Raw genomic sequence first — 22,330 nt, forward strand, 5'->3', positions numbered from 1 at the left:
CTAGGGAACAGCCCCCAGGGACTCATCGTAGTAAGCTCTGAGCCCCTGGTGCTGCAGGGAGGGTCTCTTGCCCACCACCTCCTGACGGAAGTTTTGCCTCAGCCAGCCGTAGACCAAACTGTGCAGGAATCCCTGGAGGGAGACGGTCAGAGCCTGCGAGAGAGAAGGCAGCGGTGAGCGCTGCCTGTACCTGCCCCTGGGCTGCCCTGCGCGGCAGGAGCATGGCCAACCCCATTGCCCTCTCCATGCTGGAGAGGCGCTGTGTGGGATCAGCCCATGCAAGTGTACAGGCAGGGTGACACGGGGACACAAGAGGTGGCTTTCCTCTTGGCATGGTCAACTAAAACAAGACATGCATCTGGGAAGAGCTGAGAAGCAAAATACCAACCACCAAAGCAGGGGGAAGAGTCCCGGCAGAGCCGGGCTGGGACCAGGGCTGCCACTAGCAACTGGGGGCCTTTGCCTTGTGTCTGTCCCAGGTGGCACCTGTTTGGGTGTCTCCGGTGCAGGTTGGCAGCGCCTGCAGAGCTCACACTGCCCAGGGAGGCATCCCTCTGGTCAGCAGGGACCGGTGTGCTCCAGCAGCCCTGCCACTACTGCACCGGGACAGCAGAGGTCTCACAGCCCCCCCACCCCATCACCACTTACACGTCTGATGGGGACAAATGTCCCAGCTCCAGAGCCCAGGAAACAGGTTTTTACTTACTGTAGCAACATAGAGGACAAAGACGGAGGCAGGTTTGATGCTGGTGAAGGAGAGGAGGGTGAGGAGGAAAGCTGCGGGTGGAAGACAAAAGGACACTCCTTGGCCTCCCTCTCTCTGATAATGCTTCATCTGCGGTTTCCCTCCCTCAGTGGCGAATGCCCTGCCTCTGTCACAGCCTATTTCCCACGGCACAAGGGTCTACGTAGGACAGACACCCGTGTGTGCAACAAGGTCCTTCTCAGCATGCTGCCCAAGGACCTTGGGGAGCTCATTGCCACAGGTTTCTGTAAGGCTGAAAGCATAAACGGGCCCCCCAAGGGATGAGATATTGCCAAAAAGCAGCTCCATCAAACACAATCCACCCTCCAGCTCAGGAAATGCCACTTCAAAAACCTGTCATTGTAAGAGCAGGGTGGGCTGAACCCAGGGACTGTCCTCTCGTTCTGGGTCTGCCCAGCCGCAGGGTCCTACAGACACCCGGGGGTTTTGCAGTTACTCAGTCTAAGCCTCTTGTCTCAGACCCAGGTGCTGTCCCAGCCCAGGAATAAAGGGACTGGAAGAGGAGCTGCGGTGGCTCAGGCCTGCCAGGGCTGCAGGAACTGCGGGGCATCCCCGCTCTGACTTGCCTGGTGCCCAGCAGAGCAGGAAAACCAGCTGGAAGTAGTGAGATATTTTGGTGACGCTGCGGATGCTCCTGCCAGCAAAGCCATCCTTCTCCAAGGTCAGCAAGGGCGCCGCGGCATTCCTCCGGCACCAAAGCTTCACCCTGTGGTACAGGAGCTGGGCAGCGGGAAGGGCATCAGCCGGAGCGCTGGCTGCTGCGGCTGCACCCTGCGCTCGCCCTGCTGCACCGCTGGCTTACCGTGCAGCAGCTGAGCACCAGCAGCAGGTACAAGAAGAAGATGATCTTCTCCTCCAGGCCCACATCCTTCCTACCTACATACTGAGAGGCAATGGGAAATCAGCCCTGCCACAATCGGCTCCTTCCACAGGGGCAGGGCTGAGCCGCGCCGCAAGCCCCATGGCGCAGGAGCAGCCAGCATCAGGCACTGCCGGAGCTGGGAGCTACCCCTCTGCCTTGGCTCGAGCAGGGACACCCCTGCCCCATCCCTCCAGCCCACACACCGCTGGCCCACTGCCTTCCCTGTGTCCTGCTGAGCCCACCTGCCTTTGGCTGGACAGGGAACGGGAATGGCAGGGCACCTAGCAGTGCTCACCTTGTAGCAGATATCCTGGGCGCGGTGGATGAGGAGCAAGCAGCTGAAAGGACAGAGGATATCGGTGGCAGTCCCCTAATCCCCCGCCCCAAAGCCTTCACCACCCAGAGGTGTCCCTTGCGTGCCTTGCAGGGGCTGCAGCGTGCCCAAGCCCACTGGGAAGAGACAGGGGTGGACACTGCGGGCCCCTCTCGGGGTCAGGGTGGCAGGTGGGGAGTGTACCTGGAGCAGTAAAGGCTGTAGGTCTCGTGGGAGCTGTTGCCTTTCCATGGCACGATGGGGTCCATGTGCCTTGGTGCAATGTCGGTGAAGGAGGTGCCACGCGCGATCAGCTGTCCCAGGAGCGTGAGCGCCGGCACCAGCCTTGCAGGGAGGGGTGGAGGTGAGCACATCCATCCCATCCCAGGCAGAGCCGGGGGGGCCGGTGCTGTGCCACAGCCCCACTCGGGGTGCTGGGGGTTCCAGGGCTGGCAGCTGGCACCTACCAGGCCAGGATGTAGGGCAGCCCCTGCCACATGCTCTCCAGGCACCTGCTTCGCTCCTGCAGGGAGCAAACCTCTGGTGACTGGGGCTGCGGGTCTCACAGCAGCTCCAGGCTCCAGCCCCACTCTGCCAGGACACAGGGTGCAGGGGAAGCTGCGAACATCCCAGGGAAAGGGGCTGCCCTTGAACCCCTGCTGCGGTTCCCCGGGTCCCCACAGGGCCGGAGCAGCTGTGTGTGGAAAGGGCGATGCCTGGCTGCACCATGGCTGGGGCCACCAACCTGCAGAGCTGCCACGTGCCAGGCTCTCCAGCCTTGGACAGTGCGGTAGGCTTCATACGCGTAGACAACCACCATCAGGAATGAGACTGCATAGAAGGTCTGGGAGACGAGAGGGAGAGCAGGTTCCTGCTGTGCCCAGCACCTCAAAGGCACCTTCCCTCTTGCCTCCTAATGCTCTGCACCCCGACATCCCACCGTCCCCCCAGCAGACTTGGGCCAGGAGCAGCTGTGCAACAACGGAGCAGCTGTGCGAGAGACGTGGCATGAAGAGCAAATGGCCCCGCGCTGCCCCTGCGCCCACCCTGGGGAGGGGAACGGGTGGCCTCACCGGCCGGCAGCTTTACAGGGCAGGCAGCTACAGGCAGCATTGGCCACCCTGGCCCATCTGTCTGTGCTGGGCTCTAGATGACATGAACAGGGTGTCCTGCCAGCAGGCCTGCAGCTGCAGTGATGGCCACCCTGTGCATTATGCAGCTGGGCAGGTTGGTAGGTACTAAGTGGAGCAGAGCTGGCCCCGCAGTGCTGAGCCTCTCCTGGTCCCTGTCCCCGTGTGTGGCTGAGGCAAAAGCCCCATCACCAGTGGGATGAGCCTGGGGGCAGGAGGGAAGCGACACTGCCCACTGCGGGGTCCACGCACCAGGCAGGGTGGAGAGCAGCCAGCGGAGGCGCAGGCACTGGGTGACTTTGGGCATGAAGGAGAAAGCACGTCTGCACCGGGAAAGCCGTGCCCTGCTCTGCTCTGGTGCACGTGAGAGACTGCATTCGGGTTGGCCATCCCAGCACTGGCAGAAGGGCACAGCAGGGGCAAGAGGGATGCTGTCAGGGCGATGTGGTGCTCATCTCACTGGGACTGGGGAGAAACACTAGGCACATTTCCCCAAGGAACTACTCTTGATGGCTCAGGACAATGGCAAGGGGAACAGGAGCTATTTCTCAGTAGGAGAAAGAGTCCCCCAACCCAGGACGTCCGCAGGGATACCCCAGCCCGCAGATGGGTCCCAGCTGTTCCCAGCAGTATCAGAGGAGGTGCCCAGCCCTTGGTGCAGCTGCCCCCTTACCGTGGCCAGCATCAGTCCATAGGGGCAGGCAGCGTACGCCAGGATGAAGAGCGGGGCTGGCAGCAGCTGGATGGTGGCTGTGCTCAGCAGCACAGCAGCAGCCAGGAAATCTGCCAGGGCGAGGAGGAAAAGGGGGCGAAGCTGGGGGATGGGACACAGCGTTAGCTCTGGCTGGCAGCATCACCCTGGCCCCAGCCGCCTCTCCCTGGTTTTGCAGAGCTGCTGCGGCCATGTCCCTTCCCTTGCTGGCCCGGAGTGGAGCTGGGAATGGCTGCCAGTGCTGCGGTGCTGGGCATCCCGCGCCTCCTGCCCCTCTCCCTGCCCCACTGTGCATTAAGCCCAGCAGCAGCAGTGCTGGCCCAGCTTTGCCTTGGACTTAGCCAAGGGCCAAAACCCATCCGTGCACCCTGGGAGCCGGTGGCACTCACCTGGATGTGGCAGCATTGCCTCTGCCAGGAGGTGACAGCAAGGACCGATCCGCTGCCCAGGAGGCTGGAAGAGATGGGGCCAGTGGTTAATGTCCTGGCAGAGCAGAGCAGATGGTGCCCCTGTGGTGCTTCCTGGTGAATCCATCCCAGCCAGGACTCTGAGCTCAGCCTCCCCTGGGGCTGGCAGGGACGGGGTGTGGGGGTGACAGAGCAGGGTGCTGGGCCGGTTGCAAGGCCAGAGACATGCGCCCCAGGTCCAGGGGCTGAGTGGGGTGCGGGTGAGGCACGAGGCCACATGCAGACAGGGCTATGGTGGCTGCCTCCCCCCAGCACCGCAGGGCCCAGCCATGGCCAAAAGGTCGGGGGACAGAACACACCTCAGCAGCGAGGCCGGCAGGTAGATGCACGTCAGCACGAAGACCTGAAGGAGAGAGGTTGAGGGCAGGGGCTCAGGTGTCCGGCAGCGGGGCCACAGGGGGAGCCTCAGCTGCCCCACGGCATGGGAGGACACGGAGCACAGGTGGACCCACTCCCTTGGGCGTCCCTGGCTGAAGCAGCAGCGGGTGGCCGGTGCCAACGTGTCACCGTGGAGCCGGTAGAGCTGAGGCAGAAGTGTCTTCCCCAAGAGGCTGTGCCCAGGAGCTGAAGCCCTTCGCTGGTGGTGGGCAAAGTGGTGGGGCCAGCGGTTGGTTCCTCGCCAGTCCTGCGGCGCAGCTGCATGGGACGGGCCTCTCGGCGCTGGCTGCACGAGGGGTTTTCCCTGCTGCATCCTCCTGAGCTCGCCTCACCGTGGCACCCAGGTTTCCCCTGCCCAGGGCTGGGGAGCGCCAAGAAGCCGCGTCCTGCTCCGGGCGGTGCTGCCGAGAGCGGCTCCCAGGCGGCAAGGGGCTGCCATGGAGGAACCAGCGGGGCTGCCGGAGCTGGATGGCTCCCAGGGCCGGTGAGTCACGCAGAGACAGCGGAGCAGGAGCGCCGCTCAGGCCCTGCCCAGCACAAGCCTGCAAAGCCCTGGGCCAGGCAGCTGGGACCCCTTTGCCGCGGCCACCTTTTGCAGCACCCCCATAGCGCTGCTCCCCATCTCCAGCATGAAGGAAGCCCCCAAAGCCTGACCAGGGTCTGCAGCATTTGGCAGCAGCTTTCCCAGGTCTCTCCAGAGGGTTTCCTGGATGCACATGCCTTTACCTGGTTATCCGAGAGAGCCGACAGGTGTTCCTCTTCACTGGCCATGGCCAAGCAGCTGGGAGCCAAGAGCCTTCCCAGCTCTTCTCTGCCACCGGGCACAGCCTGGGGACGGGCCAGCAGCTGGCAGCACCGGAGAGGATGGCAGAGGATGGCACCGGAGCAGCTCCCACAGCCGCTGCTGGCTGGGCTCACTCCACACCTTGTCTGCGGGGACACGGCCACAGTGGTGCCTGCACGGCGCAGCTGGAGGAACCTGCCCGGCCAGGGCGGCAGGAGCTGCTCCACAGACATGCAGGCTGCTACGTGCAAGCCCTGCGAGCAGGGAGGGGATCAGCCCCTTGTCCTCGCGGAGCCCAGGCGAGCGAGCGGCAGCCTCCTTCGGACCTCCCTCTTGCACGCTGGGGAGCGAGAGTGCAGCAAGACACAGCTCCCGGCAGGCGCTGGGGCCCTTCTCCATCCCCTGTGCAAAACAGTGTGTGCAAGCACGGACAGGCACCCCTGCAGCTGCTGCTACAGGCACAGGCAGACTTCTTGCTAAAAGGGGAAACTGAGGCAAGGGAAAAGGGTCAGCAGGGCAGAGGAAACCTGTGTAAAGCAAGCCCCAGTGCCATGACCAGTGCTAAGACCACGGACTACGCCAGCGTGCCACTGGAGGGCTGCTCTGCCAACACCAGGCGGCCAGGCACGCGCAGGGACAGGAGGGCCCGGTGCAGGCTGCAGGATGCGGCCATGCCCCAGCGGCTGCCCACAGCGGGAAGCGCCAGGAGCCAAGGCCCACACATGCACACCGCAGATGTGCATGAAACGCTGGTAAAAACGTACCCAGCGTGGAGCCCCTCTGCGTCTGCTCACAGGCACCGACACGGGACTGGAGGTGCAGAAATGAAGTATTTGTATTCCCATACTTACAGAAGCCTCGGGAAATCAACGGTTTTGACAAGTTTTTGGCAATTTTGAAATCAAGGGGGTTCTAATAAGAAAATATCCCCTTGGGCCAAGCCACATCCAGCACCGTTCAGGCCCAGCCGAGACCTGCCAGGTCCCCGCAATAACCACCCCACTGTAAAATGTTTTTCACTGAAGTGTGTGGGCCAGGATCACTAAAACCCACAAAACCCAATCTTCTCTCTACATTTTCTTTCTGCTCAAATACAGCATCTCTGTCCGTCACAAGCCATCACGTAATACTGTTCCTAAGGCAGAGTGGGGTGTTCATACCCTGCAGTGGTGCTGTGTCCGCACCTCCAGCGATGCTCACACTTCCCAATGATCTAACTGCAACAAGTCAAATTCACAAGCCAAAAAAGTCATTTTTTCACATCCGTTCAAGCAGAATTTTTGCAAGCCCAGAGAATGGGAACGCCGCAGCTGGGCTGGGCTGTGCAGTTAGCAGCCAGGGTGGGTGGCTCTGGCAGACCCCGGCACCATGGGCAAGAGGCTCTGCAGTCTGGCAAGGAGAGGCAGCGCCGAGCCCTGCACGCTCAGCGAGGCTGGGGGCAGAGTGCTGCATAAGCACGCGCCGGCAGCCAGCCTACGCACAGCTCACCACTTAAACCACAGGTGACCAAACAGCAGTTACACTTCAAACAGTTTTTTTTACTTTTATTTCAGGGGCATTGGCTGAATGAAGACAGGAAAGACGGAGGGATGTTGGGGAGGGTTTGAAGGATGGAGGATTAGGGAGAGGGGCTGGAGAGGGACAGAGAAAGGAACTGCACTGGGAGAGCTGCACAAGGTTGATGGCAATGCAGAGGACTTTGCTTTGGCAGCTCCTAGAGATGTTACCCCATGGCTGCCTCCTTTGTAGCTGTTCCTTTTTTCCTCCATCACGTGAGGAAATGCTCTTTAAACCCTGCTGGTCACTGGGCAGTAGCTCCACAGGGTCCCAGCTGGACCCTATTTTGTTTCTCTCCTCACCACCACGGCCATGGCTGCAGCCTTCCCGCCTGCCAGTTGCTCTCCAGTTTGGCTGGCAATTTTTCCTGCCCAGGACCACAGGAGGAAGCCAGACCTGCAGGTAGGGAAGAGACAGCTCCCACTGCTCCAGGCACAGCAGAGTGGGTCCTGCTGCATCTGACAACCATCACAAAACCCACCACCACTTTGGATCTATGCTTGGTTACTTCATTCTCCAGGTAGAGGCTCTTCCAGAAAAGCATGAGGCAAAGGGCAAACAGGGATCTCTCCTCAGCCTGGGCAGCAAAGCAAAAGCTGGAGGAAGCATCATCACCCTCAGGCTTTGCAGGAACAGCTCCTGCTCCTGCAGGGTGAGATGCTGAGCAATCTCCATGGCTTCAGAGGCACCACTTGATTCAACCCTTCCAAACTGGGACCAGAGACTGGGCTCTTCTCAGCAGATCCCTTGGCTGAGCCAATAGTCATATCGTTGAGAAGTGTTTCAAAGGTGAGGAGACCAAGACCAAGACTGCTCCCTGGAAGGAACTCTCCAATTTCTATTTAGTTGCCCCCATCAGAGCAACATGAGGATCCTGCGTGGGACCTAGTGCTGACGCTCTCAGCCTGGCCTCTGTGCAGAGGCAGTGTCCATGCCAGCATGAGTAACTGCTGACCGATCGGCTTTGTCATCCCCTCCCGAGACCTCCAGCAGGCAAAGGTTCCGCCTGGGTTTTCCCTGAGGATTTTCTGAGGAGAAATTGGCACCAAGCATTGCATTAAACGGAGCACTGCCCTCACCTTCAGCAAGGTGAGATTTGTGGAGCAGATCTCCGCCACTGACAGGACAAGGACCGCTGGCACAGCACTGAGAGGGGAAAGGACTCCACCCTGTTCAGCTGCTTAAGCTCTCCGCATATCCCAGGCACTTGAATTGCAGAAGTGCTCGCAGTCTCTGGCTCCCCGTGCTAAGACGCTGTGAGGTGGGGAAGGGTGCAGGGGCTGGGGAGCCCTGCTCGGCTCCTGCAGCCTCTCGGAGCCCACTTCCTCTGCGAGAAAAACAGCGTGTGCTGTGCTGGCCTCGCTCGAGTAAGAGCTGCAGCAGCTGTAAAGCTGCAGCCATGCAAGGACCGTGCACTCAGGAGCAAGCATAACCTGCGCTGAGCAGTGGGGCTTGTCTGGCTGGAGTGGCAATGGCTCATCCACCCGGCTGAGCCGGTGCAAGCCGCCAATGGCACCGATGCTGCCCAGAGGCACAGCAGCTCCCTCTTGGCATTGAGAGCTGCTAAATCAACCTGTTTGTTAACTCAGCTCCAGGACTCGTGAGAAGCCTGGGGATTGTTAAAACAAGACATAATGCCAGTGTTTACAAAAACTTTCCCTGTACTCTGGGACTGGGAAGTTGTGCTTCAGTAGCCAAGCTTTAATTAAAAACAAAGCAGGTGCATGAAAACAAAACTCAAGTGAGATTTGGCCTACGCAGCTGAGAAAGCTCTAGAAGCTTCAGCAGAAGCACAGCTGGGAGTAGCTGGTTCCCAGGGCTGCAGGCAACCACCCAACCTCTCTGGAAGCAAAACATCCCTCCTTGGTTTTAAGAAAGTAGTGACCATTTAAATAACAGCACAAACACTTCCTGATGGGCACTTTTCCAGGAGATCCAGCCAGCACAGCTCTTCCGGCCTTGCAGAGACGCTCCTTCCCGTTTTAGATAACTTAATGCCAACAGGCAGCACTGGACACACAATAGCTGGCGTGCTCATATTTTTTCTCCTGACCTTGCATACCCTTCATTACAGACAGCATCAGCAACCTGCCCCAGACCTCAGCAGCAGCTCACTGCAGCAGACAACATTTTGGACAGAAAAACCCGCCTTGCTGCCCCACAGAACCTCTCCCACCTGCAGAGCCCAAAGGCCCTGTGTGAGCTGCCCTGAGATACAGCATTGCCCCCCCGGCCACATGGACCAGCCAGGACCCAGGCTTGGCCACGGTCGCTGAGCCCTCTCATACTACTTGCTGCTTTCCTTGTGCGTCGCTTTTCACAGCCAGGTCCCATCCCACGGCATCAGGCCCTGGCAGTGCCAGGGGTGGCTGCAGCAGGAGGGATGCTGCACCCTAGTGTCCCTGTCCCTGGGGACTGGGCAACTGGTGGGTGCCATCTAGTGGCCTCAGCACCCAGGGGATCGGCTGGGGAGATCCCCGGGGACCCAGTCTGTCCCTCAGACAGGCAGCTGCTTCCCTTGTCTCAGCCATCAGCCTGGCAGGGGGGAGACGGAAGGCAAAGGGAAGGCAATGGGGTAAAGCCAGCCACTGCCCTTGACTGGTGAAAATATGAGCTTTGAGGGTGAAACAGCGCGTTCCCCTTCCCCAGCCTGTCGGCTCTCCAGGTACCCAAGCACAGAGCTCAAACAACAACAGGGAAGTCACGTTCCTGCCGCAGCAGAGGGGAGAGGAGTGTGCTTGTGCCAGTGCTGGTCTCGCACGGAGCCTGCCAGCTGCCCTCTCCGTCCCCCAGCATGCTCACAGCTGCACACCGCAGGTGTCCAAGGCCCTGACCCTTCTCACACAGTCTACCAATAATCAAACCACACACTCCGGCTTTACTCTTGCAACCGTCCCCAAAACGCCTATTACAGCCATCTTCCCACTGAGCCAGCACTTTCAGCTCCGTCACTCTGGGCCTAAGCAGTCAGGAGCCAGCAGATCCGGTGCACAACTGCAAAAAGCAGGAACACCAGCAGGGAGCTTAGAGTGGTCCACCAAAGCCAGCAGTGTTTCAGAATGCTTTGGCTTCCTTCCTGCCATGCTCACCAATTTGCAAGGAAGTTACGCAAGAATTTCAAGGTCTACACAGCTACTGGTCAGGCCTTCATCCTCACAGCGTTTACTCCAAGCTCAGGGCACATGCTGCCCCCAGAGCTTCTGCCCCTCACTGCTGCTTGCTTCTTCTATCCCAGCAGCGGCAATGCCCTGCTTCCAAAAACATGGCAGAATATCAAAACTTCACTGAAACTCCCAAACGCTCAGAAAATAACTGCTAAGGGTCAGCGGGCCTATTTCAGCCTTTCCTCTGTTTGCTTTCTGCAGCACCCTGGTTCCCATCTCAAACAGGGTCAGAAAGCTCAGGTATCTGCCTTGAAAAGAACTGTTACATAGCACCTTCTGGTCTGGCACTGGTGTGGAATCACTGCATGCACCACCGCAGTTACAAGGGTTCAAACGTAAATACCTAGGACGTAAATACCTAGGATATCTTTCCTCCTTCCTGGGAAACACCGGTAGCTGCAGAGAGAATCCCTGGTCGGTAACGCGAGCACACTGTAACGTGCTGTGCCATCGGCTGGTCCCCAGTGCCACCAGGAGCTGCTGTATCCACTGGTATAAATTTGGCTCTAGGTAAAAAAACCTGATGAGAAATTGCTCAAGATTTTCTGCATTTGGATGACGCTGGTAGGTAAAGACTCATCCTTCTTGCAGGCTTTCAGCTCTTTGTCTTGTTATTTTAGCACCGTGTTAAGTGCTTCCCCACCCCCTTCCCCACCACCTTTGAATCTTTTGAGTCACAAGCCTGCCTGGTGTTTGAAGACACAAGCAAGTTCCACTCTAACAGAGCTCCTCACCCCATGCCTGACAGGTAGGGATACTATAAAATTGTGTTTAAAAAAGCATCAGTATCTTCAATTACTTTCTTTTTTTAAAAATCAAGTTCCAACTCAGAGCAAATTCTCACACCAGACAGCAAGAGCGCTGTGATCCTATTGGAATAGTTGGCACAATTCTACTTCAAATTAGTGCTAAGAGCACTAGTTAAACCAAATTCTTTGCTGAAAGCTCCCCATTCCCTCGCATGGTTGGAAAGACGTTACACCACGAGTGAAGTGGTCTTAGTTAATAATCAGAAACATGTTACTATGCAAAAGCAATTAGGAATAAAAGACACCATCTCATCTCTTCCCAGAAAGCCACCAGCTGCTGTAAGCTGACTGCTTGGTAATAGTTTGCTTTTCTTCTGGGCTGAAATGCAGAATAGTCAATATGGCCGTTAGAGTCTGCTGGCGACCAAGAGAATCTGGCAGTGTCAAAAATCTATAAACAATGTTTTTGAGGTATTCCAGGTTGGCTCCCTCTCTGCTCTTATCTCTGAAATTCTTCTCGATTTCGCTTTGAAGTGCGGATACCTGGTCCTGGTGCTTCTCCTCCTCAACTAAGATTTTCTCCTGGAGCTGGTGAACTTGCATTTCCAGCTTGTGCTTCTGCTTCCTCAGTGCTACAATTTCCACTTCTTTGCGAGCCAGCTGCTCTGCGTACAAGAAGAAGGTGGGCTCGCTGGTGGTGGAGAGATGAAAAGCCTGGGGCAGAATGTCGGAGGAATCATTACCTGGTGAGTCATCGCTGGTAACGTCAGTCCCTGATGCCAGGTAGGTTTTGGATCCTTGAAGCCCATAAGGCAACACGACAGATCTCAGCTGTTCCAGCTCTTGGTCCTTTTCTGCCAGCACCGCCAGTGCTCGATCCCGCTGTTTGTGCATCTCCTCCTCCAGCTTCAGTGCCCGTTCCCTGTAGTCCAGCTGACATCGCTCTAATTCCTGCTTATGAATTTGCTGCAGCTGGGACAACTCTTGCTTCTTGGCTTCCATGTCTTGCTGGTGCTGCTTCTCTATTTCATCAGAAGACAGCTGAAGGGCAATGTATTTCTCTTTCAGGTCAGCCAGCTGCTCTTGAGCTTCCTCCAGTTCTTTAGCCAGATTGCCATCTTTGGCTGACTTGTTCTTGAGAACCACTTGTGCCCTCATCTTGTACCTTTCAAACTCTTCCTTCAGCTGCTTCAGCTCCTGCTGATAGTACAAAGCAGTGGCCTTCTCGCCATCCCCAGCCTCAGTGCCCTTTGGCAGCTCCAGCTCACACAGCTTCTCGATGTCCAGGGTGGGTTGACTCTTCTTAGCTGCTGCCTGCAAGAGCTTTTTCAGCTTCTCCATTTTATCCTTTAGAACATTAACATCAAGATTGGCTTCTTCTACGTGAATATCAACAGGGGATCGGCTGGAGGCAGCAATGGCCAGGGTTTTGTTCTCCACATCCAACTGCACAATGCGGTCCTTTAACTTCTGAATGATCGCCTGGTCTTTCTGCTTGGCTTTTTCGTAAGTGCCAAGTAGCTCCGACACTTCAGAGACTTGGGCCTCCAAGTCAGCCACTCGCCGCTCCTCCATCTGGGCATGCTGGCGGAGCTGCTCTTCTGCCTGTGCAGTCTGGGAGCAAAGAGACATGGCAGGGTTAGATTCGTTCAATGCTCTGGACAGGAGGTCTCCAGTTTACACAGGGGCTTAATTCTGCTCTGCTGAACTCCAAACAAGTGCGGGCTATCCTTTTCCCTAGAACCCTGACTTGCCTTTTTGGATATTTATTTTGGGATAAACTAAACTAAAAGCATTTTTGGTTTTGCTCCCGGCTCTGCAGAGTTCCTGTTACCAGCATTATCTGCGTTGCTGTAGGTGTGTGGCAGGGAGGGAAGCAGCAAACTCTTGCCACAGTCTGCTACAGGATTTTTTAAAAACGTGTGCATGCTCTAAAGCTTTCATGCACCTTACTGCAATTTACTTAAATCCTATGCTTCGTTGCACTGATATTAATATAATTCAGTGGTTTCTGAGTAACTACAGCAAGCACCTGGTGTTTCATGGTTTTTACAGCATTGAGATCTGACTGTTAAGTGCTCTGGAGAATGGCAGCACTTGACAATCACCATTGTGAACTAAAACACAGCCAGAGTCAGATCACCTTCACCTCTGTCAGAGGGAAGCTGTTAGAGACCACTTCAAAAAAAAAAAAAAAAAAAAAGCAAATTGCATTAAACCAGCCTGATGCTTCAGATTAGAAAGAAGAAAACTTGTTCCAGAGTGCAAGGAGATGAGGAAGATCTCATTTCAGTGTTTCCAGATGCAAATCTGGTTACTGGTGCCAAACCCCTGATGCCAACCCCTGAGCACCTTGCCCCAAAACCCACAGTTACACAAGTTCCTCTTTTCCACCATATCCCTCTTCTCAGCTCTTCGCTCTCGCCCTGCATGCACACACTAGAGCCTTTCTCCTGTATTTATCCTTCTTCTTTCCCCAGAGCACTCAGAGTTTCACTGAAGAAGGTTAGTTTTCATGAGCTCCTGTAATTGTACCTTGCATTGCACTTAGATACTCTACAGAGACAAGACCACACTCACTGCCACAGGGGCAAAGGAAAGATCCCTCCTCCCAAGCTCAGCCACTGCCACACCTGACGGTAACATATTCAGAACCAAATGACACTGTGGAGGACAGTCACCACATAATCACCTCAAAGGCTGACCACCCCCTGACTAATGACTTATACATTGCATCACAAACAGCTTTTATTTTCCTCTGGGACTATCATCCCATCAGTCAAAGCCGTGATGCTCTCATTTATTTCAAAATTCTCGGACTCTGAGGGACCAGGAAAGGGAATTTGTGCTCCTCCAGCCTCACACCCCACCCCAGTCACTGCTGATACATCCCACCCAGTGAGCTGCTCCAGGGCCCAGACAAGGAATTACCTTCTTCATCTCCTGCAACAGCTGCACTTGGAAGTGGTTCTTAAGGCTGGCCATCTCCTCCTGCAGATCCTGTATCCGGGGATCTGGCTTCTTGTTGTCCTCCTGAACAGCTTGCAGCTCTCTCCTCAGGTCTTCCACCTCCTGGCTCAGCTGCTTGATCTGCAGCTCATACCCCTCCGCGCGGTCAGCCATGCACGTCCTGCCGGCCAACGCCTCCCTGGTCTCCTCCAGCTTCAGCTCTGTATCCTGGCGCAAGGTCCTCTCGTTCTGCAGCAGCTTCTGCAGCTCTCGCAGCATAACAGCGTGGTCACCCTGCTCCTGGGCTCGGTCGTGCTGCTGAGTGATCAGACGGGCTTTTGTCTCGGCTAGCTGGTCCTGGACAGACTTCAGCTCTGTCTCCAACTTCTCGGTCTCATCCTCTGCTTTCTTAATGGCATCATCCAGGTCCTGCTTCATCTTCTTCTTGTCTGCTTGGTACGAGGCTTCCATGCGGGACTTCTCCTGCGTGACTGTTGACAGAGCACTGGTCAAGGTGGCCAGCTGCGTCTTCAGCTGGAGCACTCTTTTATCAGCCTCACTAGCAGCAGATGATACATCCCCACTGCTTGTGCTGATGCCACTCTCTGAACCACTTGTCTCTTCTGATTTAAAAGAGGAAGTGGCAGCCGCGAGCTTATCATCCTCAGGCCCCGGTTCGCCCTTGGTACTGGCCAGACTGGCAGCAGTGTCTGCGCTGGTAGCTGTCCCTACACTATCCTCACTGTGAACCGAGCTCCTGTCATCAGCAGAATCGGCAAAGGGCAGGCTGGAGCTAGCCATGGACGCAAGCTGAGCACTGCTCAAGCCAATATCTGCCTCATGAGACACGGACAATACTTTCAAGCTGGCTTCCAAGGCTTCTTTCTCTTTGAGTAGGCTCTTGTAGGCTCTAACGACATCCTTCAGCCGAACCTGGTACTGAAGAAGCTGCTTCTTTTGCGATTCAATAGTCTCTAGAAGGTCTTTTTTACTCGGGCCACCTCCAAAGTTCATGCCAAACTTCTCCATGATTCATGCAACCTGAAAGGAGAAAAACAGCACAAAAGGTAAATGAGCAGCAAAGACACACTGGCAGTCAACAGGAGCACGTAGCTAAGCAGGACCACATCCTGACCCCCACCAGGACACCACGTGGTTAATAACTCTGCAATGCAGCTGCTACCCTGCACCCAGCCCTGCCAAGTACCCACTGCCCCAGGGGTCCTGCTCTGGGGGGAAACACATTTGTGCTACTCTGATGCCTCAAACTTCTCAACCAGAGCCAGAGAAAATGCTTTAACGCCTCGTACAGCAGCACGGCTGCAGCTGCTCTCCCTCAGGACTTCTTAATATATGTAATAAATAGGTCGATTTTCACTGTCCAAGAGAAACACTCCCCAGCCTGTCCCTGGGCTGCACAAGCACCCACTGTGACGGTAACCCAGCCTCTGCCAGCTCTGGGAATGAGGTGGGGGCAGCTCCTGGGGGTCCCTGTGGCAGAGGGCCAGGGGAAGAGGGGAGGGGAGTACAGGTGGGTGGGACAGGGATGTGGTGGGGCTTGTGGGTGGGGGGTGAGCAAGGCACGGGGCAGGGATTGGGGGCAGCCGCTGAGGTGAAGGGGCTGCGGTGCAGTGGCAGGGGGCGGCAGAGCCGGTGCAGGGGGGGCTCAGGAGAGGCTGTAGCGCCATGGCAGAGGGCCTGTGGGGCAGGAGGGGCTGACACCCGTGGGGCAGGGGGAGCCTATGGGGCGGGGGGCCCGTGGGGCAGGGGGGCCCGTGGGGCAGGGGCAGAGGGGCTGGAGGCAGCCCAGCCATGGTACAGCAGAGGCCGTGGGGGCAGAGGCCCCGCGGGTCACAAGTGGCCGTGGGGGTCCTGTGCATCACGGGTGGCCGCGAGGGCAGAGGGCCTGTGGGTCACGGGTGGTCGCGGGGACAGAGGCCCTGTGCGTCACAGGTGGCCGTGGGGGTCCCGTGGGTCACGGGCGCCCGTGGGGCAGAGAGCCCGCGGGTCATGGGTGATCGTGGGGGTCCCGTGGGTCACGGGTGGCCGTGGGACAGAGGGCCCATGGGTCGCGGGTGGCCGTGGGGGTCCCGCGGCCCCGCGGCGTTTCCAGGGCAACCCGCACGCCGCCGCCAGCCTTACCTCCGGGTCGGTACAGGCTGCGCACGCGCACAGCGCCGCACGCCACTTCCGCCGGACGGGGCTACAGCGCGCGAGGGGGCGGGGCTATGGGGGGTGGGGCGGGGGCGGGGCGGAGCCGAGGGCGGGGCGGGGCTCCGGTGCAGAGAGCCGGGCCGGGGGCGGGCCCGGTGCGCGGGGGCGGGGCCTGCGGCGCGGCGGAGCGCGGAGGCAACGGGGTGGCAGCGCCGCCGTCCCGTCCCGTCCCGTCCCTCCCGCCGCCGCCGCCGCCGCCGCCGCCATGGGCCTCACGGTCTCCGCCATCTTTTCCCGCATCTTCGGCAAGAAGCAGATGCGGATCCTGATGGGTGCGCGCGGGGGCGGTGAAGCAGGGCCGGGCGGGGGATGGGGATGGGGATGGGGATGGGGATGGGGCACGTACCGGTACCGGCGTCGCTGACGCCACCTCTTCGTTGCAGTGGGCCTAGATGCCGCCGGCAAGACCACCATCCTCTACAAGCTGAAGCTGGGTGAGATCGTCACCACCATCCCCACCATCGGTGAGTGCCCTGGCACCGGGCAGGGCCCCCACCGAGCACCGGGTACCGGGCATGGCCCCCTACCCTGCCTCTTGACAGCCAGCACCGGGCCAGGTCCCCATTGGGTACCGGGCAGGGCCCCCCACCCTGCCTGTCTTCTGACAGCCAGCACCGGGCCAGGCCCCCGCCGGGCACCAGCTACCGGGCAGGGCCTGCCCCCCCCATCCCCCAGGCCGTGCCCACGCGGGTACCCCGCTTTCCTGTGGGTCCCCCTGGCCGACCCCGGCCCACTGGGGGCTGCTTGGGCGTCAGCCCAGCCCTTACCCCAGTTACCGATTGCTTGGCTGGGGCACGGCCACCAGTGGTGCCTGCTGATGAGCCTGGCTTGCACCCCAAGATGTCCCTTGCAGTCCCCAGCACGGGTATGGGCACAAGGCAGCTGCCCTGACCCGCCGCGCAGCGGGTGTGAGCCCCAATCTGCCACCCTGCTTTGCTGCCCCACGGCGATGGAGCCTGAGCTGTTACCCATGGGGTGGCCCTGGCCCGTGGGGTACAGGGGCATTTTCATGGGCAGGAGGTTGCTCAGCCCATGCAGGTCCCGTCTGCCCAAGCCGGGCAGGCAGAGCAGGGCAGGATGGTGTCTTGCCAGATCCTGGGTGCGAAGGCTTCAGCGGGGTGCTCAGCACCTTCTACCGTAGTGTCTTCCACAAGCTGATGGAGGCGGATAGGGAACTGGCCGAGCTGCCAAGACAGGGAAGCTGGTCATCTTTGGTGTGCCATGCTGGCCAGCGCTGCCGAACATCTTCGTTAGTGACCTGGGTGACAGGGACAGAGCACCCTCAAGCAAGCTTGTGGATGGTCCTGAGCTAGGAGGAGTGGTCATGCTGCCATCTGGGGAGATCTGGGGCAGGCTGGAGAAACGGGCAGAGGAACTGCGTGGAGTTCAACCAGGGGAATGCTAAGTCCTGCCCTCGGAGAGGAACAACCCCAGGCCCTGGAGAGCAGCTCTGGGGAGAAGGCCCTGGTGGGAAGATCCTGATGGGATGGACCCTGAGCAAGCACCAGGCACGTGCCCTTGTGGCTTGGGGCCACCAGACTCTGGGTTGCACTGGGCAGAGTGCTGAGGGTGGGTCAGGAAATCCTGCCCCTCCACTCAGCCCTGCTGAGACACCTTGGAGTGCTGGGTCTGGTGCTGGGGAATGGGGACAGGCTGGAGTAAGTCCAGTGCAGGGCCATGGTGGTGGTGAAGGGGCTGGAGCATCTCTTGTACAAGGACAGGCTGGGAGAGCTGGGGTTGCTCAGCCTGGAAAGGAGACAGCTCTGGGGGGATCTCATCTATATGTGTAAATCCCTCACGGGGGGAGGAGGGATAAAGAAGGAGGAGCCCTGTACCAGAGGCAGTGGGCACCCTCTTCCCTTGCCCCTTCTGCCTGCCCCCCCGCCCCCCCTTCCCCCCCCGCAGGGTTCAACGTGGAGACAGTGGAGTACAAGAACATTTGTTTCACTGTATGGGATGTGGGTGGCCAAGACAAAATCCGACCCCTCTGGAGGCACTACTTCCAAAACACGCAGGTATGTGGAGCATGGGCCAGGGTGGACATGGGTAGGGCAGGGGTAATTTATTCCCCCTGCAGCGGGGCTGGCCCAGGGTCCCCAGGACTTGTGGCCTGATCCTGCCCAAATGGGGTGTGAGAGTGGCAGCAGGGAATGCATCCCGGTCCCCAGTGCAGTGGCCCTGCTGCGGTGGCACATGGGTGTTTGCCCCATCACCCTGTTGGAGTGGGGCATGGCAAAGGGGTCCGGCAGAGGAGCAGGCAAGGGGGCAGCACTGTCCCTGGGGTGCTCTGGCTCTGCAGGGGGGGGGCATGGGGGGCAGCAGGTGAGCAGCAGGTCCATTCTCCCTCCAGGAGTGCCTGCAGCCTGCTTGGGTTGTCCCCCTGTGTGCAAGCTGCCCACTCCAGCCTGGCTTCTCCCACAGGGTCTCATCTTCGTGGTGGACAGCAATGACCGAGAGCGAGTGCAGGAGTCTGCCGATGAGTTGCAGAAGATGGTGAGTGCTGGCAGGGACTGAGTCTGGCAGGGAGGTGGGCATCCCCCAGCCCTCCCCCACTGACCCAGTTCTGCACCAGCGCCTGGGTAGGTGCAAGATGAGACCTGGCTCTGCTCTGCCTGCGACGCAGAGCTAGGGCCATCTATCCAGAGGTGGGCTTGGGGACTTGACAGTGACTCGTCTGCCAGGCAGAGGCTGGATCTGCAGCAATCAGGAGCAATTGCAAGGGGGGGAAATGGCCAAGAAAACACGGTTCTACATTTTACTTTGTCAGGGCTTTGCTAGCCAAGTGCCCAGGGCACATGGGGAGGGGGGGCAGCATCCAGAAACCATGTCTGAAAGCCAACTTGTGAGGTGGGGGTCATTTACTCATCAGTGCGGCTGCTGGAGGGGGCAGAGCTTCCTTGGGGAGGGAAGTTGGCTCAGAGCGAAGCGTGTCACAGCCTGAGAGCAGGGAAAAGATACAGGCAGATGCCCACTGCCTGCTTGCCATTGTTTGGAGAGCGGTTCCTCTCTCGTTCTGCCCCTCGTCCCCTGCAGCCCCACGCTCCAACATGGGCATCCCCTCTGTGAATGGCATGGGTGCTCCTGAAAGAGCATCCCAGTGCCACTGAGGCCTCCAGACAACGAAGCAGGCAGGAGGGTGGCCAAGATACCGGAGGTGAACTGAGGAGCTGGAGAGCCCTCCCAGCTCTTTGGGTCTGTCCAAGCTGGGTCTCACTTGCCGGGGTGCTGGCGCTGCAGAGGCTCACCGAGGGCTCACCGAGGGCTCACCGAGCTCAGCCATTCCCGCTCTCTCCGCAGCTGCAGGAGGATGAGCTGCGGGATGCCGTCTTGCTGGTGTTTGCCAACAAGCAGGATATGCCCAACGCCATGGCAGTGAGCGAGCTGACTGACAAGCTGGGGCTGCAGACGCTGCGCAGCAGGACCGTGAGTGGCTGGGATGGCATCCCTGTCCCTGTGGGAGGCACCCCTGGGCCCACGGGGCTGCTCCCGGGGTGCAGTGGGCTGACAGTTTGCACAGCCCAAAGCCCTTTTCTCTGTTTCCCTCTGTTCTGCAGTGGTATGTGCAGGCAACGTGTGCGACCCAGGGCACGGGGCTCTACGACGGGCTGGACTGGCTATCGCATGAGCTCTCCAAGCGCTAGCTGGGCTGGTGGCACAGGAACCAGATGAGCTGGAGACATCTCTTACAACTGCTGTTTTGTTTGGTTTTCTTTGTTTTATTTGGGGGGGTGGGGAGGGGTGTTTTTCCTTTCTCCCCAGAGTGGCCTCGTCTCTGTGTTTATCTGGTAGGACTTGAATCTCAAGGACTCTTTGGGCAGCTCCACTTTGTGGTGTCCTGCCTTCACGCCAGCAGCACTGCGTGCTGGCTGCCCTCCCCACCTGCATGTGCCATCTGCGAGAGCTTGCCCAGACCTGCTGGGGTGGCATGTCCCCAAGTGTCCCCACTCCTCGCCTGGAGCCAGCAGTGGGGGCTGAGCCTGGGAGGCAGCCCCACTGCTGCAGGACAGGAAGGATTCTCCTTTTTATCCTTCGATAAACTTTATAGTTCTCTTTCTCTCGGGGAGGGGGCATATGGCTGCATAATGTGCTGTTGTATATCAAGTAATTAAACACCACCACTTTGTACCCTGCGCCCGGCACGTTTCTGGCTGGCTCTGGCTGCCACCTGAGAACTCACTCCCCAACATGCATCTTCCAGAAGCACCTCAGGGTGTGGGGAATTGGGCCTTAATAAAACCCTGTGTGCGCTATGTTAGGATGCAGAGGAGGTGGGCAGAGGCTCTGAGATGTGTTTGCAAGCTCATTTCCTTGTCCCCTGGTGACAGGAGGGGATCTGACCTCTTTTATAGCTGTGCTGGTGTGCTCTTGGGGTCAGTGGTGCCTCCACAGGATTCTGTGATGCTGGCTGCCAGCCCCAGGGACTGGGGCCATGCTGGGGGAAAGCCCTGCGGGGTCGGCTCAGGCTGCATGCTGCGGGAGTGCTAATGGGGTTGTAATTAGTGGGACTGGGCAAAGCCAAGCCTTTGGCAGCGCAATGACAGCTGTGATCTGGTAGTGAGGGGCCGAGCTCTGAGCACTGGAAGAAGTGAGAACAGCCTGGTCCTAGGTGCTGCCTCTGGAATGCCCAAGGCTGGCTGGCAGGAGGCAGCCAGCACGGAGCATCCCGTGGGAAATGGCAGCAGCAGTGCCATGTGTGGCTGGGGTAGTGAGAGGATGCATCCCTATAAGGCATGCTGGCAAACTGTGCCCTGCAAAAACACACTCTCTGCACAAAGCTGTGTGCTGGCTGCCCCCCAGGGCTGGCCCTGCAGGGATGCGCTGGCTGCCCACCCCAGGGTGTCCCAGTGGGGATGCCCTGGCTGTCCCATTGTAATGGCTCAGGCAAGTGCTCAGTGCACCAGCACCCATCCTCCTGGGGGGCTTCCACCCAGCCCAGGGGTGCCTGGCCAGGGAGTGAGTGATCAGCAGGAGCTGGGTCAGGAAGACAGGACCCGGGTCCTTTCACAGCCCTGGGAGCTGAGGGAAGCTGAGGTTCTCAGGGCTCGACGCTGCTGCCCCAGAGCCCTGAATGCCACCAGAGCTGCTGCAGGTTGTTGCCTTTGGTAGTGAAAAGTAGGGGGACAGGATGGGATTTGGGGATCTCCCGTGCTTTGGTGCAAGGTTTCCCCGGAGCATGTGGCTCTGGGGTGCAGCACCAACGGTCTGGACTGGTGCTGGCTTGGAGCTGGCATTGCTCATGGTGCAAAGACCCTGAGAGTGGGGCCACAGGCAGAGATGGAGACATCAGGCTGGACAAGCAGTCGATGCACCTGAGGTGACCCCGTGATGAAAGGGCACCAGGCTTCATTTCCAGCATAGCTAGGGAGCCCTTGGGGACTGAGAAGGGACCAGAAGAAGCCATATCCCAGCCAGTGGTGCATCAGCCACTGGGCTGCTCAGCTGTGAAACAGCCTCCCCAGGATCGCAGCAGCCTTGAGCCTCAAAAGCTGCTTTGTAGCAGAGGACAAGATGATGCCAGTGCCTTGGCTCACTGCCACGATCCTGGAGGATGGTTAATCCCTGCAAGGTGGGTGATGTTGGATGACCTATCCCATATGGTTCCCACCACCAGGCTCCCTCCCCTGGGTCATGCACGGTTGTGCTGGCACTGGAGATGGCTACGTGTCTCCATCTCCCTGGGGACAGCCTAGAGCAGTAGTCTGGCGGGGACTCAGCTCTATGTCCAACATGCACAACCCCTCTGCACCCAACAGCGTGGTGCACTGCAGGGCTGGAGCCCCACTCACCCTGCTCTCAGAGTGCCAGGGAACAAGAGAACAGCCACACTGCAAATGATTTAATGCTCCATTTAGCACTAGTTCCTCCATCTTGCCCTGGACGTCACCCTCAGGCTGAGACGAAGTGCCCTGGAAATGCCGGCTGTAAGGCTGGGGGATGTCCCTTTGTCACTGACCACTGCCACCTCCAAGCCAGCAGCACAGCAGTGCACGTGCTGCTATGCCCTTTGCAGCTCTGCCAGTTTGCTGCCTACTCTGCGCCTGGCTGCCTCCAGCCCTGCCCGTTCCTCACAGCCCTCGCTGCGGCGAATGCCCGGCTGTGCCCCAGTCCCCTGTCCTCCAGCAGTGTGGCCAGGACATGTCCCCTTGGCCATGCCGAGCTCCCTGGTTTGCTCAACACTGTTGGCAGCTGCAGGAGCCTGGAGGCAGAAGAGCAGGTAGGAGAGCTTGCTGCCTGCTTGCTTCTCCAGGGCTGCAAAACCTGCCTGTGCCCAGGGCATTGCACAGT

The 22,330-nt window shown here is 58.7% G+C and overlaps 3 protein-coding genes across 4 annotated transcripts; 1 reads left to right on the forward strand and 2 right to left on the reverse strand.

The window, feature by feature from the left end:
- On the reverse strand, window positions 1-10,975 carry LOC129784712 (transmembrane protein 116-like). The gene is made up of 11 exons (XM_055807677.1): window positions 4,550-10,975; window positions 4,173-4,236; window positions 3,745-3,885; window positions 2,687-2,785; window positions 2,409-2,464; window positions 2,146-2,286; window positions 1,924-1,966; window positions 1,569-1,649; window positions 1,333-1,486; window positions 707-777; window positions 1-153 (listed from the first exon to the last, which is right to left on the reverse strand). Exons 1-11 carry the CDS (start codon window positions 4,939-4,941, stop codon window positions 1-3), a joined length of 1,395 nt encoding a protein of 464 aa, XP_055663652.1. The 5' UTR covers window positions 4,942-10,975.
- A 146-nt stretch (window positions 10,976-11,121) lies between these two features.
- GCC1 (GRIP and coiled-coil domain containing 1) lies at window positions 11,122-16,012 on the reverse strand. Its single transcript, XM_055807643.1, has 3 exons — window positions 15,974-16,012; window positions 13,814-14,872; window positions 11,122-12,496 (listed from the first exon to the last, which is right to left on the reverse strand). The coding sequence occupies exons 2-3, from the start codon at window positions 14,858-14,860 to the stop codon at window positions 11,192-11,194; spliced, it is 2,352 nt and encodes a 783-aa protein (XP_055663618.1). The 5' UTR covers window positions 14,861-14,872; window positions 15,974-16,012; the 3' UTR covers window positions 11,122-11,191.
- Window positions 16,013-16,104: 92 nt separating this feature from the next.
- Window positions 16,105-20,175, forward strand: ARF5 (ADP ribosylation factor 5). 2 transcript variants are annotated; one of them, XM_055807645.1, is made up of 6 exons: window positions 16,128-16,317; window positions 16,429-16,509; window positions 17,951-18,060; window positions 18,467-18,538; window positions 19,343-19,468; window positions 19,600-20,175. In XM_055807645.1, exons 1-6 carry the CDS (start codon window positions 16,251-16,253, stop codon window positions 19,684-19,686), a joined length of 543 nt encoding a protein of 180 aa, XP_055663620.1. In that variant the 5' UTR covers window positions 16,128-16,250; the 3' UTR covers window positions 19,687-20,175. The 2 variants fall into 2 exon arrangements, with proteins under 2 accessions (XP_055663619.1, XP_055663620.1); XM_055807644.1 differs by lacking the exons at window positions 17,951-18,060; window positions 18,467-18,538; window positions 19,343-19,468; window positions 19,600-20,175 and adding an exon at window positions 16,669-17,293 and having other exon boundaries at window positions 16,105-16,317; window positions 16,429-16,602.
- Window positions 20,176-22,330: the final 2,155 nt, after the last annotated feature.

The sequence above is a fragment of the Falco peregrinus genome, chromosome 6 (assembly GCF_023634155.1).
Source record: "Falco peregrinus isolate bFalPer1 chromosome 6, bFalPer1.pri, whole genome shotgun sequence".
NCBI lineage: Eukaryota > Metazoa > Chordata > Aves > Falconiformes > Falconidae > Falco > Falco peregrinus.